This window comes from Mugil cephalus, chromosome 3 (genome assembly GCF_022458985.1).
Source record: "Mugil cephalus isolate CIBA_MC_2020 chromosome 3, CIBA_Mcephalus_1.1, whole genome shotgun sequence".
Taxonomy (NCBI): Eukaryota; Metazoa; Chordata; class Actinopteri; order Mugiliformes; family Mugilidae; genus Mugil; species Mugil cephalus.
Genome location: NC_061772.1, coordinates 10568114 through 10588630, shown reverse-complemented (window position 1 = coordinate 10588630; position 20517 = coordinate 10568114). Strand labels below are relative to the sequence as shown.

Genomic DNA, 20517 nt, shown 5'->3' with positions numbered 1-20517 from the left:
CAAAAGCCACTGGTATTTTTTCATTCATGTAATGATGCAGTTACAACTTTTGAAACCTTGTTGCACCGTTGATGTGATTTTATCATACTCAACTTTTGAATGTCTCCTCCTCAAATAATGGCAAATTTACATATATATATACACACTGTAAAGAAAAATACGCAAAAACAAGCACAACTCTACAGCACTCAGGAAAATTAATACACGTATCACAGCATAAACTGAATATTACTACAGCACAGAGGGAACATTAAAAATGATTAAATATTTACAAACATATGTAACACTATTTATATTGGCATTGCACTTTACTAAGATTGTGTCCTCTGGCAGGTTGTTGTGTGTATAATTCACTTATGTCTCTGCTAAGAAGCACAAATAAAGCAGCTCAGTTGCTACGACTGGAGGATTTCATGCCAAGCTTCTACATGAAATTCTTCATGAAATTCTCACCTCATATCTTTCTTTAAGATGAACTTTAATACAGCCATATCAAATGAAAGTTAATGTGAGTCAACTGCTTTTGAACAGCAAGGGCACCTTTCTTTACTTTCACCTGGCCCCTCTTTATAATGCATGTAATAAACACAATTATTATTATCATACATAAAACATGATGGGTTATGGATTCTGGATTTTATTTAGAAGCACCTTCATTTTGTTTGCCTGTGACCTTCTACACGCAAAATGTTTGATAAAAAATGTTTATTTGTGTACCTTATTTGACTTGATTTCAACAGATTAGAAAAAATAATTAGAAAAATATGCACTTTTACAGCTTCATGAGCATCGTACTCTACAATAGCAAGGTTTATAAAAGATCTGGTTAAATTATGGTTCATCTAATGTGACATCTAATGTCTGAGGAAATTATCAAACACACATCATGGAGCTAATACAATAATGTCTCAAGTCTGGGGGTCCTCTCCTGTGTGAGTCTTCATATGACTGATTAAATGAGAACGTCGGACGAATCTTTTCCCACAGGCAGTGCAGCTGTACGGCCTCTCCCCAGAGTGAGCCTTCATGTGACGGGTCAGATTAGACTGAGCGCTGAATTTCATATCACACACAGTGCAGCTGTAAGGTTTCTCTCCGGTGTGAATTATCATGTGCTTGATTAGGTCGGCTTTCTCCCTGAAGCTCTTACCACAGTCAGTACAGCCGTGCGGTTTTTCTCCTTTGTGAATCCGTATGTGGGCATTCATGTTTCCGACCTGCGTGAACCCTCTGCCACAAAAACTACACGTGTACGGTTTCTGCCCAGAGTGAGAGTTCATGTGCGTTTGCAGATAGGAGCGCTGGATGAAGCTTTTACCACAAACACTACAGCCGTAGGGTTTTTCGCCTGTGTGCGTCTTCATGTGACGAGTCAAAATAGATTTAATCCTGAAATTCTTTTTACAAATGCTGCAGGTGTACGGCCTGTCTGACGTCTCCCCAGTTTTCTGTGGTTTCTCCGTGTTCATAGATGATCGACGTCCACCACTGTCTCTTGATTCATCGTCACTTACTTCACTCATCTGACATTTGTTGCTTGGCTCAGATGCACCAAAGCCTTCTTTAACTGGTTGAAATGAGCAGCTGGAAAAGGGGTCTCCCACTTCATTATCAGCTATTTGACTCTGTTGAGGTAAATGTTTTCCATCCTCATCACTTCTCTGCACGTAAATTATATTGAACATGGTGTCTTTGATTTCGGCCTCCTCCTGCTTTTCACCGGCCTCATCCATCGTCCACAGTTCTACTTCCGGTTCTTCTTTAATGTGTGGTAAATCTTTATCATCCTCACACAGATCAGTCATCTTCTCACAGTGATCCTGCTCAGCAGGAATATCCACTTCCTGGACAAAGAGCTGTAGAGGGGCTGGAAAATATCATACAGCAGAAAATGATAGTTTTAGCTTCAACAAATAATAATAATGAAGGTTTTGCCTACAAACACATATATATAAAAATAGATCTACACATGTGGGTACTGAAATGTGTCTCAGTCAGTATATACCAACATCAGAATTGTGGTTATTATGTCGTGTCATTTGTTCATACAGCATAAAGATTTTCTGTACAGGTGTGATGATGTTCTCAGCATTGTTTAAAGCATTTAATTTGAAATAAATAAATAAATGTTTTTATTATTTTTTTTGCCAACTTAATTAAAAATGTAAAACTGTGAAAAACTGTAGTTTGTGGAAGTATCCAGATATCCCGCTGTGACACAAACATCTTAAATCATTTTAATTATCTCTTAGATGCCATGAACTGATTGGTCTAATCCAGGTGTGTCGAAATAAACAAATTGGACAATGTTTATAAAGACACATTCCTGAGCCAGGACAAAATCGGAGTCCAAAGAAGATCTCAATGATGAAACTGTGACATGGCATATAGCAGGGTAAGGATATAAAACAATTTTTTTTTACCGCTGACTGGTCTTCGATGGTCCAGCCAATATTCAGAAGATATAAATCAAGATGCCTCAAAAGCTGCAATGGCTGCTAAAGGAGTTCTATGTCTAAGTATAGACTTAAAGGTCTGAATGCAGATAGATCACTCAATAACTTGCTCAATATCAGCTTTTTAACTGTGGTAGTGTGGATTACTGAGAGTGGATTGATGGGAATATTTGTTTTATTCTGCTCAATAACAATAACAATAATAAGTATATGTCTAAGATGAACCAGAACCCAGTCTGGTTTATCATTTTAATTTGAAAATTAAAAAAAGGCAAATTGTAAAAACATGCATCACCATCAGCAGTGGGTGACTTACATGGAAAGCCTCAGCTTTCATTTCCCCACTGTATTAATCCTTATTCTTCTCCAAACTGTAGAAGATAGGCTACTTAAGTAAAAAGGCTTTGTCACCCTCCTCACGTGGAGTTTGGTTTTTAGTGCCACTTTGCCACTGACAGCCATTTTGCATCCCACTCCCTCTTTCACGGATGCAAAATGGCGCTATATACTTTCTCCTGTGTAACTGGTTAGTATGAAGGGATTGTCACACTGGAGGCTGGAGTGCGTCTTGTTTCTACTAAACACTATGTCAGTATTTGTGTCGGAGGTTTAGAGGTTACCTTTCCATGCGGCCACGCTTCGCTGCTGCTGCTGCTGCTCCACCTCCTGCTTTGAATGGAAAACTTCCTCCTCGTACTCTTTAATAGTTTTTTCAAAAAGGCTGAATATTTCCTCAGCGGCCACTTTCAGTCGGTCATTGACCAAAGCTCTTAGCTTTTCGGTTCTGGACATTTCCGCGGGTGACATAGGAGACTTGAGTCTGTGTTTTGACGGGCTGACAGCGGAGAGCTGGTCCATGGGTTGCCATATACCGAGAGAGAAACAAGTAATGTCAACCATCAAACGGTCCCCCTACCTGCAAGATCGGCTTTTACTTTCTGTCTTTGTATCTGTTAAAATATTAAACAGATTAATCAAGCATTTAAATTAAATTATACGCGTTAAAATGAATCACTGTATAATTAATACCGTAGGGTGGGTCGGATGTATTGATGTGTTTCTCTGTCCAAAAATGAGCAAAAATGGCAAGTAAACAAGTAGAAGCTGAAGTAAAAAGAGAAAAGAAAACTGTGTTAACGTGAGTAAGGAAATTGACGTTAGGAAATGCAAGCTGTACAATTTGCAAAGGCGCTTATGTCAGACAGACATGGCAACTCAGTGTTGTGAGACACACAATGGACTCAGTCCCGTTTCCTCATAGAGCTCTGCTGCCACATACTGGGCGGGAAATAAAACAGAGAAACAAGACCAAAGAAACGTTTTCTGGAGTTATTTCATCAGTTTAAATCAGATCATGTTGTTATTAACAGGTTTAAAAAACTGAAACAGGGGAAAGCTTAAGATGATTTTGTCAAACTACTAACAAATCACAATGTCTCCTTCTCTGTGGTCAGAATTTAACACATTAGCACTTGCAGCGGCTGTCCTAGAGATGACAGTATATATCCAGTTAACCCGAGGTCACACACACACACACGCACACACACACACACACACACACACACACCTTTAACTGTACAGCTTCATGTGTCCCTTTGTGCCACTTTTTGTCAGGCTTCTGAAAAATACCAGAGATACCTTACATGGGTTGTTTGTTTAGACATGAGGATTAAGGTCCAGTGTTTCAGTGTGGACACACAATAACATACCAGCGGGGGGCCCACATGTAGCAGAACTGAGACCAGGGCAGCCACCATGTAAACTTTATATACAAGCGTGACAGATCCTTAACACACCACCCCACACTTCTATCCACTCGGGCTGACATTAAAGTGTATTTTAACGCAACAGAAACACAGAGTGTGGCACCTTGTTTCAGCACTGATTTATGGTTTGTGTCCTCAGCTGTCAGACAAACATACGATGAAAAAGGGAAAGTAAATTAAAGCTGTTAATAAGAGTTTGCTATCAGGGGCCTCGGCTGAATATGTCAGTGTCTCGTGTGTTTACACTGTGCATTAAACTACAGTATAAATACATGTTCCAGAAGCTATTTAGAAGTAAGAATGAACACAAGATTATACTAGAGTGTGTGTAGGTTCTCCGTTGGCCTGGTCATGGTATATCCAGGAAAAAAGAGAGCTGAAACAAGGTTAACAGACTTATTGAAGACATTTTGCCGTTGAGTTCTGAATTAAACAAGAGGTGAGTTTCTCTTGTTAAGTTTGTGTCAACGGTTTTGGATATCACACTAGAGCACTGCATTTTTGCCCATTTATCCATTCACACAGTAGTGCATACACCCAGAGCAATGGCTTGTCATCTGTGCAGCCCCTGGGGAGCAGTTGGGTGGTTAGATACTTGTTCAAGGCACCTCAGCCATGGATGTGAACCTTCGACTATTTTCTTCTCCACAGTCCTCCCAAACATAAGACTAAGGTTGAGTCGTACTGGTTGGCAAGAAGCACTGCAGCATTTATTTTAATTAGTTTGCCATATTCCTCTTTATTCCCTGGAATCAACAGCACTGTATCCTTAATATTGTACTAAATGCTATGGTTAATTAACTAGAGTGTTCTAAGATTAGTTTTGAATGTAACATAACACTCAACACAAACTATTTTTAGCTGCGGGGAGATTCAGATTGAAGCACTGAGAACTGAGACAAGACAAACCAACAGACAGGGATTAAACTGTTTGTTTAGATGTCATAGAAAAACTAATTATCAGATTGCAGTGTGTTTTACTCAGTGTCAAAAATGTTATCTCCTAAATATTGATTATTTCTCTGTTTCTGATTACAGCTCATAGTTCAGATCACATCTATTTGCTTTTTGTGTGTTTTTCGACTTCTCCAGCACATTCAACACCATCCAGCCCCTGGTCCTGAGGGAAAAGCTAATAGAGGAGTAGGAGTGGACTCACACCTCATTTCCTGGATAGTGGACTGTCTCACTGGGAGACCTCTGGGAGTCTCTCAGGTTGGGGAACTGCACATCCAGGATTATGGTCAGCAGCACTGGAAGCACCACAGAGGACTGTGGCCTCCTCCGTCAAATTCACCCTGTGCACCTCGGACTCCAATTATAACACAGAGTCAGTTCACCTGCAGAAATATTCAGACAACACGGCAATTGGGGGAAGGGATGGGCAGGACTGGGAGAACAAGTTCATCTATGGTGCACAGCGAACCACCTTATGATCAATTCAGATAAAACTAAAGACATACATTTCCAAAATTTCCAAAATTTCCAAAATTTTAGAGAAGGTTGTCTACAATCAGCTGTTACCATTCTTTGCTTACTCCCCCTCGGTTCTGTTTTTAGGAAACACAGTATCTCATTTCCTTTTTATGCCGATGACTGCCAGATCTATCTTCCATTGGCACAAAACAATGCCCACTCAGTCCAACCACTCATAGACTGTCTTAACGACAGTAAAGCTTGGCTCTCATTAAATTGTCTTACTCTTAATAAGAACAAAATTGAAGTAATGATGTTCGGACCAAGTTGTTATTCTCCCCCCAATGTTGAGCTTGGCTCTCTGTCGTTGTATCTCAAGGACTGTGTCACTAATCTGGGGGTCAAGATTGATTCTGATTTTAAATTTGAGAAACAGATGGTGGTGTAATACAAAAAAGCTTTTATCAACTGCGTCAAATAGCAAAAGTGAAACCCATTTTATCAAGACCTGACTTGGAGAAATCAATCCATGCTTTTATTACGACTCGTCTTGATTACTGCAATTCCTTGTACACAGGGATCAGCCAGGCTTCCCTTGCCCATCTGCAGTTTGTGGAGAACTCTGCTGCACGCCTGCTAACCTAGACCCGCAGACGTGAGCACATCACTCCTGTCCTGGAGTCCCTACACTGGCTCCCTGTGTACCACAGAATCAATTTTAAACTTTTGTTATTTGTTTTTAAATGCTTGAACAACCTTGCTCCACCATGTTTATCTGATTTGCTTCAGCCTTACTGCCCATCCCGATCCCTAAGATCAGCCGCCCAGATGTTGCTGACAATCCCTAAAAGAAGGCTGAGGCTCAGAGGTGACGGAGCATTTGCCATTGCTGCACCCAAGCTTTGGAATCACCTCCCTTTAAATGTCAGACAGATCTCCTCGCTTCCTGTTTTCAAATGTCTTCTAAAAACGCACTTTTACTCCCTCGCCTTTAACTTACCTTAATGTTTGTCTGTCATTGGCTAAAAAGCACTTGCAGTGAGCTTGTTTGTTCCTTTATTCTTTTTCTTTGCTTGTTTCGTTTGTCTGTTTTTGAAGTGATTTTGTGTTTGTGTTTTTTATGCCTTTTATCTTAATCTTAAACCTATTTTATGTCCCAATGTAAAGCACTTTGGCTTCCCCTGTGGTTTTTAAATGTACTATATAAATAAAGTTGATTGATTGATTGATTGATTGATTGATTGATTGATTGATTGATTGATTGATTGATTGATTGATTGATTGATTGATTGATTGGATTGGATTTCCAGAAGTCCGGGTCCCACGAACAACCTGTAACCATCAATGGGGAGCGTGTAGAGGTGGTTCAGACCGACAAATACCTGGGTCTACAGCTGGATCACAAACTGGACTGGTCACCTAACAGTATACAAGAGGCAGTATACAAAAAAGGTCAGAGCCGTCTGTATTTCCTCAGGAGACTAAGACTGTTTAATATCTGCTGGAGGCTGCTGGACATGTTCTATCGTAGCCAGTGAACTCTTTATGCTGTGGTGAGCTGGGGAGGCGGCACTAAGAAGAAGGACTGGACCAAATGATGGAGCAGAGCTGGAGTCCCTCGTGAGGATAAACGGTAGTAGAAGATGATTTGAGATTTATGTATATTTATGTAACTGATCTATTACTTGTATTCGTTTAAGTGATCTTCGGTTTGGGGACACATTTTTATAAAAGAATTAGACAACTGTTGTACATGTAAAATGTGGTGACATGTCATCCTCTGGTTACTCCAGCTCCAGAGTGTGTATAGTGTATACGTTGTATGCCTGTAAGATGCATTTATCAAGGAGCTAACGCTGACGTCTTTGTTGCAAGCCCTGGGTGTTTTCCTGACTCACCATCATTTTTAACAAAGGTCAAAGCCACCCTTACAGAATTAAAGAAAGAAAAGACACTGAGTCAAAGGCAGGGAGGTAATTGGTCTTCAGTAGATTCATTTGAAGCAAACATTCAGCTTGGCACCTGAATACCTGACCTTTCGATCTCTTGCTTGCATGTTAATGTGCCCATGTGTAGCTCATTAGGCACTCTTTTATTTCAGTGTGTCCAAGTCTGGGTTCTCACAGGTAGAGCGCCACAGGACACTAATCATATTCAACCTTCAAGGATAAGAACTTTATATTTTCTCATTATATTTCCATGTTAACAAGATGTAACTTCTAACAACTAAAGTAGATACAGATACATTTGTAGCCCAAGTTAAAACGAGAACGTTGTCTGTCATGATTTGTCAAGTTTGAAATCATCACGACCAGAGAAAGATAAGTTTCATGTAGGATAAGTCCTACAGGACTTAAGAAACATGCAGTCTTTGAGATAGTACGTAAACAACTACACAGACTTATGGCATTCTGACGTCTGTCTCTCTCTGTGTGTTAGCCCTGAGATAGTCTGGAGACCTGTCCAGGGTGTACCCTGCCTCTCACCCAATGACAGCTGGGACAGGCTCCAGTGCCCTGCAACCCTATAGAGGGCAAGATTATAGAAGATAAACATGAGAATGAGAGTATGCTGAAAACACATCGCAAAGATCATTTTAACTATGTGAGATAAATGAGGGATGAACAAATATATCAGATAAAGGGACAGATGCATTCCTGATAGAGGCAATAATGAAAGATGGCTGGAAGACCCAAAGCACCAAATTACACCATAAATATCTGGTGACCCACTTTGCTGTACACCGATCAGGCATTACATTATGACCACCATCCTTATATTGTGTATGTCTCCCTTGTTCCTCCAAAACAGTTCTTACTCTTATCAGAGAATGGACATGGGCCTTCTGAGGGTGTCCTGTGGTGAAAATAGTAGGCGCAGTATCATTTGATTTCAGTGTTGCTTTAGATGTCATAGATCACAACATCTCATCTTCTACTACTTATTCTCACTGGGGTGCTGGAGGTTATCCCAGCTGTCAACGGGTAAGAGGCGGACAGATGGCCAATCTATTGCAGGGTCAATATAGAATCACCAATTAACCTAACGAGCATTTCTTTGGAGGTGGGAGGTGGAGAAAACCCACGCAGACACAGGGAGAACATGCCATCTCCACCCAGAAAGGTGTCTACCTGAAAGACTGCACAGAGTTAATGGTAGTCTTTCCAGCTGCAAGCAGACCAACTGTGGAGTTTCACAAGGGAGCTGCCTTGGCCCTTTACTTATTTCTATTTGCACAAATGATCTACCTCTCACAATAAAAAATCCACGGTGGTAATGTATGGTGATGACACAACATTATACAGCACTGCTTCGACTATAAATGAACTAGAAACCCTTGTGAATCAGGATCTAGAGAGGGCATCTGGCTGGGTGAAAAAAAACAAAGTGGTCCTAAACTGGTCAAGAAGTATGCTTTTTGGTGACCCACGTCTATCAGTATCAGAAACAGCAGTAGAACAGGTCGAGAAAACTAAACTACTTGGTGTAATGTTGGATGAACTGTTTGATGGTTTGATCACATTAACAGTACTGTGTCCAAAATGGGAGGAGGCTTGAAAGTGCTCTCCTTATTTGACATCCTTGGTGATCACTAAGGTAATACAGACCTTGGTTTTCTGTCATTTGCAATACTGTTCAGTTATATGGTGCACAGCAAGGAAGATAGAAATACATACAGTAAATTGCAACTGGTTCGAAACAGAGCAGCTAGACTAGCTTTGCATGTATTGAGCATGAAGTGCTAGTCTATAGCATCCTGGTCTCTTTTTTTTTTTTTTTTTGGAAACATATTATTCAATCGGACAATCTATATATTTTCAGACATAACCTGCCAGCTCTAGTTACTTGATACCTTCAATTCCAAGAACTAACCCACTCAAACACTCAGTTATCTACCATTCAGTAATGTCCTGGAACTCTTTACCTCCCCTCATATCTCAATCAAATAATACCTAGCAAGGTCCTTACATCAAGAACCACATGCTAAGAAGTAAACTGTGCTATTAATATGTGTGTTTACAGCTTTTCTCAAACACATGCAGTGAAATTACCCAACACAACTTAGATAAAAGTCTATAAATGAATGGATAAAAGATTTAACATCACAACTTTTCAGTTTCACAGTCATGTTCACCTCAGTAATTAAGAGCTTTAAAAGAGAGAGAACATGTTTGATGTGCGTGAAGCGAAGCCACTAAAGCCCTGAATTACATGTATAGTATCATTGGTATCTTTGTATTTGCATCACTGATTGTAATCAGTGTAACAGTCCCTGTTGCTCAGCCGCTGTACCAACCTCTATCCCAACGCCTTTCCACGGTTACGAAGATGGACTGAGTCGATAGGAGGCAGTAACAGAGGGGCAGGGATTAAAATGAGTTGAGGACAACTTTCCCAAAGCCCAGATGTTGCACAATGACCACTCACATCTCAGGTACTAGAGAGGAGCTTTCTCAAACAGCACCACCATTTTAGAAACACCACAAAATCAAAATGACAGATGGAGATCTGTGACATTTCCAGCAGAAAGAAGAAAAACATGTCAACCAGAGCTTCCCACACATCAACCCGATCAAACAACTGCCACGACCTGTCAGATCCAAATATGTTCATTTGCATTTAAATCACCCTTTTCTACACAAACACATGTAGATCTGTTCTCTTCCGTCTGAGAGTGACAAAAATGGATCACAATGAGCCATAATTATCCATCTGTCCCTGTATGCTTGCTGACTGTCTCTCATGACCCATCGTGGCACGTCGAGCCAGCTGGGAGGTGTTGTGTCTTGTGCAATCAGCTCACACTGTAGATTGTGTCTGTTTTTTTTTTTAAGCATAAAGTTGTTACATGAAAATTCATCCAAATGAGCAGATTCTGAGCCTCTTTCCTGGAAGTTCATCTCCTGTTTCTCTTTGTCACTTATACCTCCCCCATGAAGCAACATGTGTGCGAGCCAACGCGGAAATCAAGTGTTCATTTTCTGTTTGCAGCTCAGATGGCATTATGGCATTTTAATGAATGTCCCCATGGTCACAGTTGGCTGCACTTTCTTTTTTAATAATTTTTGTGAGATTGCTGGTAAAATCCATATCTTGTTCTAATTGTGTAACACCATGTGGACAAAATGTTATTAAGCAGACATTATTCTGTAATTTAAAGAAAAGAAAGAAAAGGGAAAAATTAGTGTATTGTCACAGAGTAAACATACTTGACTTTGTCCCCCGAGCAGTTCTAACAAAACAAGTGGAAGGTGATGGAAGCTATAACAATGAGCCCTGGTCTTAAAGCGGCTGCTCCGAGGTCACAAACCTGCGTTTCTACTTGACCACTATTATCTCCAACAATTTATGAGCTGTTGCTCTGCACCATGGTCTTTATGAACTTTGCCATGACCCCATTACCAATGCACTGTTTTGAGCTGAAAACGGGATCCAATTTCTGAAACTGTTGAAAAAGATCAACTCGGTGACAACATTTTAATGGGATTCCACACCGTGCAAACCATACATCCCCGCAGCCCAAATTAATCTGGCAGCAATTATATGATAGCAATGCAGAAATGTCAAACTACAGCGCGGCCTCGAGGAAATGGGAACAGATTACGAGCTATCAGAGCAGTTGACCTGAACCTGTGGTCAGATCACATTCTATCTATTTATTTATTTATTTTTTTATTGTTATAAAAAAAATGAGCGGAGGGAGAGAGAGACCCTCGACTGGAAAACGTGAATGCGGCCGTCACAGCTTTTCAGAGAAACCGTTTGCACAGGCCGCTATTACCTCACAGATAGCGATTTTACCTTCACAATAACGTGAACGCATTAATGTCTCCTACGGACATGACTGCTTTCTGATGCTGGTGGAGAAATCAGTATGTAAATCTGAGACCATGGGGGCACAGAGATGATTAGATTATGGATTTTTACAAAACAAGTGAACACATTCAAGCACCGTGTGCAGCAAATCCGGTTTGAAGTGTGTGTGGGTGTGTGTTTTTCATTTAAAATATATTTAAATTTAATTTAATATCTAATATCTATATCTAATAAAAATAATAGTTTAATCAATATTTTTTAAATAAAAAAATATATTAAATGATTTCTAATATTTTTTTAAATAAAAAAATATTAAAAATCAAACAATAAAGGCCCTTTGTCTCCCTACTCCAGATGTGATCACTTAGAAGCCAAGAGATTCAATGAGGACCGTGCAAAGCAGAAAAAAATCAGATGAACCCTTGTCACCTGTTTCTTATTTGTGAAAGAAACATCTAAACACCAAAGAACACTCACACCATTTGCCCGCATTCTAAGTATCATTTTTTATACATCGTCCAGATCATTGGATCTCCTGTGGTTGCCTCAGAGGACCTTGTAGCTGTTGTTGCTGCTGCTTTTCCCACTCAATCTGTTCCTGTTGTTTAGCTTATTGAGCGTTGTCACTGGTGTTAAATGCCAGCAGACTACCAGACTAACAAATGAGTCTCACGTGTTGCCATGGTTTGTTCATTTGGGTGATACATTCAGAGGAGTGTGTCCGCGTTAAAGAGTAATTATCTAATTTCTCTACAGTCACGGTGAGAGGAGCGTGCAAATGTTAACTACACATTCATGTCCATAGCCCATTAATTGTGTTTCTGATGTGATACGTACACGTGGATACACTGGAGGAGATCAGAGGTTTAAAAGGTAGTATAGTAACTATTTACTCTATGTGTGGAAATAAAGATGGCTTTAAAGTTGCACCTCTCCATCTTGGGCTAAATGTCAGCATCAGGCAACCTACCAACAAAAACAAATGTTTAGCACACGTTGCTGTCAGTGTGACTGCGTTTGTATCGTTACAAAATGGGAAAACAGAGCAGAAGATATCTTTGTAGGCGAAATTCAGTCGTATCAATAAGCTTATCAATCAGCTCATGACATGCTCCGTGATTTCTGATTTCTCATGAGGAAAAGATATTTGATTGAGCGTTTGATTGAACTCTGGTTTTCAGTGGACCGGGCTAATGCATCACTGGCTTAATTGAGACTTTTGCAAAACAAAAGCTAATCGCAAACAACCCCAAACAACAGCGCCATTATATTTCTGAGCTATGTCCATTTGGCCCATTTCACAAAGTGTATTGATAAATGTAACAATTTGAACACGTCAAACACGGTGCAGTGTGCTTCACTACCAGCTCACTGACTCTGATTTGAACTGACTTTGTTTTTAATTGAACAATTTAGCAATGTCGGGACCATTAACTTCATACAGACGGTCCATTACCAGAGGGGGGAGTGGATAGGAGGAGACGGGGCACAGTGTGTGTGTGTGTGTGTGTGTGTGTGTGTGTTTGCTGTCTTGGTGGGTGCTGGTTTCTGTGTGTTGAGTTTGACACATAAGATTAATGACACTGCAAGAGCTACACCAATGTGCCATTGGTAAGACCAACACACACGCTCTGTATATACTGTCATTGTGGCCATCGTTCTGGGATCAGCAGCAAAATGTATTGTGTTATCTAAAATAAGGCCTAGCTTTAGAAAACAGTCTATATCCGATTTAGTGTCCACTATATTTAGGATATGATCGCAGGAAAGTGACGCAATTATATTGATCTATGCTCTCTGTAAATCCTTCCTTGACAAAAACAGTAAATCTACCTCACACGACAGTGGAGTTGCTGATGTAACACCACTTCAGTTGTTTAGCTCTTCAGATCAAGAGCTGACCAGAATGAGCAGCTGTTAGATGGAAGTTAGTCTCACAGCGGTAGACCAACAACTCCTATGCTGTTAGAGGTAAAATGACTGTTTTTAGTTCGAGTACAGCGACACAACAACAGCTGCTGAGTCAGCTTTTCTGCTCCGTGTGCCCGTACTGCAGATTTTAGATAAGTTCCCAACGTCTTGTGCGCTCCTCCACAGAAAGAAGTGATTTATATTTCCAGGATGTTTGCAGGATTCAACCTGTTGATAATAATCAAACTAAATTTGACAAACGTCTTCTGATTCACTCGATTCAGACTTGGCAGATAACGGTGAGTCACTGCTTTACAATTTGGAGTTTGTACAAAAATGCCATGGGAGGAAAGTCAGAGTCACAAACTATTAAATTCAGCAAAAAACTAGAATAAAGAAACGACGGGGCCCTAAACGTCACCGGGCAAGTCTGGGACAGACTGGGACAAAGAGAGAGATAAATCCACAGAGGACCTTTAAACAAACTGTAAAACTATGAAGTACTTGTGAAACATAAAACTGATATATATACGGTGTATGCCGCCTGCTGCCGAAACCACGTCAAGTTCGGTCATATAAGGCCACATTCCTCTCCTGTTCTCCTCATATGAAGGGGTGTGAAAGGGTGATAAGGAGAAGTGAAAGTCAAAGAAATGAGTCAGACTGGGGGAGAGATTACTGACGGTCATGCAGGTCAGCTCAGAGCCAGGTGAGTGACGATCCACAGCGGAGGCAAACAAAAACAGAAATCATCTCCAATCGCAAATCTACTCCCCTGCTCCCACAAACGCGCTTCATTCTCATACGCAAAAGGCAGCACTGATGTTGCAAAAATAAGCAACAGGGGAACAAGATTGTGTTTGTATCGAACACTGATGAAGCAGATACTGCTCAGTAGGAATTTAAATGCCACACTGGAAGCTTAATGTTTCATCTTAAACTTAGAAAATATATTTTGGAGCTGGCTATTGATCTGTTGGTCTGTGGAATTTCATCATAGACTGTTAATGCTAGTACTGAAACCATATTACAAAGATGCATGGAGACAGTTTGTGTGGGTCATTTTATTTTATTTTTTTTAACAAACAGTAACAAACAGTAGTTTGTAGTTTCCCCTACTAGACATTTAATCTACAGATATTAAAATGTCATCATAACTGATACAAATTAAGGACCTAATTAAACAGACAAGATTGTATCTCTAATGGATGTTTTACCAACGCATAATTTACATACACTGCCAGTAAAGGAAGTCGCACAATATTTATGTTTCCTCTGTTGTGCAGAATAAACCCAATCTCTAGAAAACAGGTATTTCAGAAAGGAAATATTTTTATTTCGTATCAGTGCTTTTTTTTGTGGGCTGACAAAAAGACTAACTTGTAAAAAGCATCTGAAATTTATTTTAATATAATCCAGCTTTCATAAAGTGAAGGCCATAACCTTAAAGCTAGATGACTTGCAAATTTGCATCAGGCCACATTTGGCTGCTAATGAGGCAGGATGGTCCATCATGTCTCATTCCCAAGGGCAAACATGCTGAATGCTTTTTGGACTATAAACGCGTCGAACACTTCTCTCGCTCCGGCTACATGATCACACCATTCACTGGTGACACGGTGACAACACTGCTTGCACATAGATAGGACACTGGCCTTTATTCTGATTTTTGCAAAGCAAAAACACAACAAGTGCAATCAGAGAGATGAATAAAATGTGTGTTTTACAATGGGATCACACCATTAAACTGCATTAAATCCACAGCAACAATTATATTTACCTGCACTACTGGGATTATTGATTTGAACTTTGGTGTAACATAGCACAGCATTCACAACGGTGTCTTCCCTTCGAGCTGCTGAGGGAGCAACGTGATTTTATGAAAGTAAAATATTAATGGGCTCCAATCAGCAGGAAGTCCTCCAATCAGCGGGGGTGAGAGGAAGACAGACAATAGAAGAGATAAACACCAAACCACTCTGGACACTCCACCCTCATTACCGGGGCACTTTCCACACAAGCTCCTCTGATGTGTAAAGCAGTGGAAGACATTAGTGTAACCAGAGCGCCTGTGCATGAGAAGCAAACTTCCTTCATGGTAATGTGTCTGAAATGAATTCTTGTAATAACAGAATGCTGCTTTTAATCAAGCAGATGATCAAATTATTCATTCAGACTGTTTGTCAAGCTTGAATCAAGTCAACCTGGACTGATTGTTGGACCCGCGGATTAAAACGCTGGTTCGTGTTCTCACCGGGAATGATGAGATTTTGCAGCTAATATTACACTATAGACTCTGGATTCATGTGCCTGGATTTAAATATTTACTTATTTTGTGTTTTCCCAACATTTTCATGCATCTTTTACCCTTTGACATGGTTGATCTTTTTGGTAGTAGTGGCAGTAGTAGACGATAAAATGCTTTAATTTCTCATTTTGGACCCATTTTCTAACCATTGCTAGTCATTCAAGTTGTAAGATACACAAATTTGCCCATGTGTGAACACATTATACATATAAATATCTAATCTGTCCTTTATACTTTTTGAGCTATAGCACTTTTGGACAGATGAAACTGGTATTCACACGTCACCGCTGCTACTATTACAGGTGCTGGCCAGTAAATTAGAATATCATCAAAAACTTGATTTATCTCAGTAATTCCATTCAAAAAGTGAAATTTGTACATTATATTCATGCAATGCACACAGACCGATGTATTTCCAATGTTTATTTCTTTTAATTTTGATATTTATAAGTGACAACTAATGAAAACTCCAAATTTGGCATCTCAAAAAATTTGAATATTGAAAAGGCCAATGAAAAAAATGTTTTTTTTAGAAATGTTGGCCAACTGAAAAGAATGAACATGAAAAGCATGCGCATGTATAGCACTCAATACTTAGTCGGGGCTCCTTTTGCCTCAATCACTGCATTAATGCGGCGTGGCATGGACTCGATCAGTCTGTGGCACTGCTCAGGTGTTATGAGAGCCCAGGTTGCTCTGATAGTCGTCTTCAGCTCCTCTGCATTGTTGGGTCTAGCGCATTGCATCTTCCGCTTCACAATACCCCATAGATTTTCTATGGGGTTAAGGTCAGGCGAGTTTGCTGGCCAATCAAGGACAGGGATACCATGGTCCTTGAACCAGGTACTGGTGGTGTTGGCACTGTGTGCAGGTGCCAAGTCCTGTTGAAAAGTGAAATCTGCATCTCCATAAAGTTGGTCAGCAGCAGGAAGCATGAAGTGCTCTAAAACTTCCTGGTAGACAGCTGCATTGACCTTGGACCTCAGGAAACAGAGTGGGCCAACACCGGCAGATGACATGGCACCCCACACCATCACTGACGGTGGAAACTTTACACTGGACCTCATGCAACGTGGATTCTGTGCTTCTCCGCTCTTCCTCCAGACTCTGGGTCCTTGATTTCCAAAGGAAATGCAAAATTTGCTTTCATCAGAAAACATAACTTTGGACCACTCAGCAGCAGTCCAGTCCTTTTTATCCTTGGCCCAGGCGAGACGCTTCTTATGTTGTTTCTTGTTCAAGAGTGGCTTGACACACGGAATGCGACAGCTGAATCCCATGTCTTTCATGCGTCTCTTCGTGGTGGTTCTTGAAGCGCTGACTCCAGCTGCAGTCCACTCTTTGTGGATCTCCCCCACATTTTTGAATGGGTTTGTCGTCACAATTCTCTGCAGGGTGCGGTTATCCCTAGAGCTTGTACACTTTTTTCTACCACATTTTTTCTGTCCCTTCACCTGTCTGTTAATGTGCTTGGACACAGAGCTCTGCGAACAGCCAGCTTCTTTAGCAATCAACTTTTGTGTCTTGCCCTCCTTGTACAAGGTGTCAATGGTCGTCTTTTGGACAACTGTTAAGTCAGAAGTCTTCCCCATGATTGTGGAGCCTTCAGAACAAGACTGAGGAACCTTTTAAAGGCCTATTCAGGTGTTTTGAGTTAATCAGCTGATTAGTGTGGCACCAGGTGTCTTCTATATTGAGCCTTTTCAGAATATTCTAATTTTCTGAATACTGAATTTGGTGTTTTCATTAGCTGTCAGTTGTAATAATAAAAATGAAAATGAATAAACACTTGAAATATATCACTATGTGTGGAAGGAAAGTATACAGTATACAAGTTTCACCTTTTGAATGGAATTACTGAAATAATTCAACTTTTTGATGATATTCTAATTTACTGGCCAGCACCTGTAGTATTAATTTTAACTACCGGGTTTGTTTCTATTTTTCATCAAAATACTGATATGTTCACATTTTCACATAAAGAATTTAGACACTCAGGATGAAGCCTACCCCAAATAACAAACAGTATAATATCATCACTCATTTAACAGCCATCCCACCCCCAAATATCCTTAAACAGGAGGATCTACAGTTCATAGTAATACACTCAGCAGACCACACAACTCATTACACAGCACAAAATACTTTTATTTTCCACTTTCAAACCATTTTAAAAACACGCTTCTTTCAGCTGATCCAATTCATAGTTACCAGAAGACTTACTTTTAAACCCAGATGATGCTGTTGCCGGCGAGGCCACCCACGATTGTGTGAAGTAAAGCTCGTGACAGATGATGTATACATAGCACATGGCAACACACACGGAAGGTAAGCTGAATGTCCAAGCCACTGTTAAACTAACATAACTTCACATGTATACGTCTCTGTTAGAAAGTCAACACTGGCACTTTAACTGAAACACAGTTTAGGTTTAGTGTAGTACGGTATAAATTAACAGCAAATATACATATTAAATGTCATGAATGAGAGCAAAACATTATAGAGGAGCATTTGGTTTCAAATAAAAATTGCTGTAAATCATTCATTAGTCAAACTAATCCCTTAACCTGCCTCCATTAGTTAGGCTTTAATGAGACAAATGAATTAACCCAAGTCACAAGTGAATAATAAAAACAAACAAAGGCTTTCTTATCATTACGAAACATTTCTCACTGCGATTTACTCAGAAAGAAGGCGTCGTTTTATGTAAGACGAATCATTGTGTGTGAGTGCAGTCTTAATGTTTGAAGCAGACAGTAACTGTGGCACATATTAAAAAACAAACAAACAAACAAAAAAAAAACCCTTAACCTACTGATATATACAAGTTATGGTCTAACCATGACCAAGCTGAAACTTAAGCAAACTGGGCTAGACTGGTTGAATACAGGCAAGACCTGAAATGAACCAACTTCAAATGGTTGTGAACGTGTCATAAAAAATGTAGAGTGCAGTCACATAAAAAAAAACACAAGCTGAGATACAACACAGATTTGTTCTTTGGTTTAAGGTTCCAACTTCACATCAAAGATTAGTATCACATTATATTTATTTCATTCAGTTACGTCAGGACCAGTGTCCATATATAAATCTTAACAATAAAATATGATGTGTTCTGTACAACACGTACTGGTCAGGCTATTTAATGCAACACTGTATCCTGGGAATTTTATTATTTATTTTTGCGGATTTTGCTAAATCTGCTTTTAGAGGAAGGTTTATTTTCAGTGGCAACATCTTCTCAAGTACAGTCAGACATGAGACAATTGTAAGGAGATGCTCTGGGTTGATGAAGGGTGTATAAAGCTCAGGACTCGACACAGATTTAATCCCGAGTCCTGCGTGCACTTTGCAACAGCTTCATTTTTATTTATGAATAATTTGTAGCAGATTTGTTCTTGTGAACGTTTCTTCATGATCTCCATGCATTTAACGGTAATATATTAATATAATTTCTAGGAGACAGTGTTGCTATGCTTCACAATAACCCACAATACCACAATACCCCTCTTGACTTGTCAGTGCTATACTTTGCTAAAGTGGCACTTTTTTATTAATACCAATACACCAATGATAATCTGATATGGCAGCGCTTCAGTTTGTATGTTGAGCTGAAAGTCAAAGTTAAGGCTTTACTAAATAAATTGTCTGTAATAAATCATTGTTAGATTAATTTAAAAATAAGCAATTGTCTAAAATACAGGTTGTACAAAAGAAGTAAATAGTGTCTCAGCCGACAATAGTTTGCATTTCAGGGTTTTATCACAACATCACCAATAGCTGCTTATAAAAAAGTCAAATAAAAAATACAAATACAAGCAAGAAAGTGAGTCAGAGCCGTGTTTGTGACTGCCCATTTCAAACCGAGCAGACAATATTCACGTCACAGCACGACGAGCAAGAAGAGCAAGTGGTTGCGCTGGTTCCTGTGTTTTTCCCTGAGACTGTGTGTGAGGTACACTGCAGCTAAAAGCACCTTTATAAACGAGCACTTCTTCCCCACTCATCCATTAGAAGGCGGTGTTTCAGCAGATTAATTAATAATTGACAGAGGAGTGAACCCTGAAAAACCCTTTAATGTCCAACCCTAAGCAATCTGGAGTCTGAAAACGGTGAACGCATTGAAGTGTTGGCTCGGGTCCATTATGCGGCGCCTGCTGATTTCTGTCTTCATCAGTCCCACTCTGGCATACACTTGAACCATTTGGACACACGTCCCGGCGTCTTGGATGTTCTTTCCCGTGGGTCTGGAGCCAGCAGACCGCCCTGTTGAGTCTCATAATTGATGATATCTTCAACGCGAGTGATGTACAGCCAGGTGACTATCACACCAAAGAACTAGACAGAGGAGGACAGAGAGAGATGGAAGCTAAGTACAAAAGGAGGACAAGGAAAGGGAGGTCGCCGTGGGTGCTTCTCTTTTGTTACTTGTCTCGCTTGTGTTTTATGCTTGTCCCTTAGTTAGCCCCTGCAATGTCGACCGCGAGGAGGAGATTCATTGAGAAATGTGATGTCAACAGAACTGAGGAAATGTGTTTAAAGAGAAATTAGACCTTTTCTTCTGAACTGACATCACTTTTTAATGCTCAGATAACATGATGTACTATCTAACAATACAGGAACACAATTGCAACCACACGGGCATAGATGTAGCCCCCAAAATGTGGGACGCCTCCACAGGTTTCCCTTTAAATAAGCACCTGCAGAGCCATTACAAACCTGTGTTTAATATTTATATAGTGAACTAAATCATCAAACTACAGTTGTAGTGAAGTCACTGCGGACACAATGAAAACTAAAATATCTTTAAGAGAAATGAGAAATGAATGTATTTCATGTGAAA

The 20517-nt window shown here is 40.0% G+C and overlaps 2 protein-coding genes across 2 annotated transcripts in view; both read right to left on the bottom strand.

The window, feature by feature from the left end:
- Nucleotides 1-690: 690 nt before the first annotated feature.
- On the bottom strand, nucleotides 691-3331 carry LOC125005547 (zinc finger protein 771-like). Its single transcript, XM_047580970.1, has 2 exons — nucleotides 3077-3331; nucleotides 691-1867 (listed from the first exon to the last, which is right to left on the bottom strand). Exons 1-2 carry the CDS (start codon nucleotides 3312-3314, stop codon nucleotides 909-911), a joined length of 1197 nt encoding a protein of 398 aa, XP_047436926.1. The 5' UTR covers nucleotides 3315-3331; the 3' UTR covers nucleotides 691-908.
- A 14470-nt stretch (nucleotides 3332-17801) lies between these two features.
- The window catches only part of tspan15 (tetraspanin 15), a 30123-nt gene continuing 27407 nt past the window's right edge, over nucleotides 17802-20517 (bottom strand). The window contains exon 8 of the mRNA XM_047581360.1: nucleotides 17802-20012. Coding sequence (XP_047437316.1) covers nucleotides 19848-20012 — 165 coding nt within the window. The 3' untranslated portion in view covers nucleotides 17802-19847. The remainder of the gene's footprint in view (nucleotides 20013-20517) is intronic.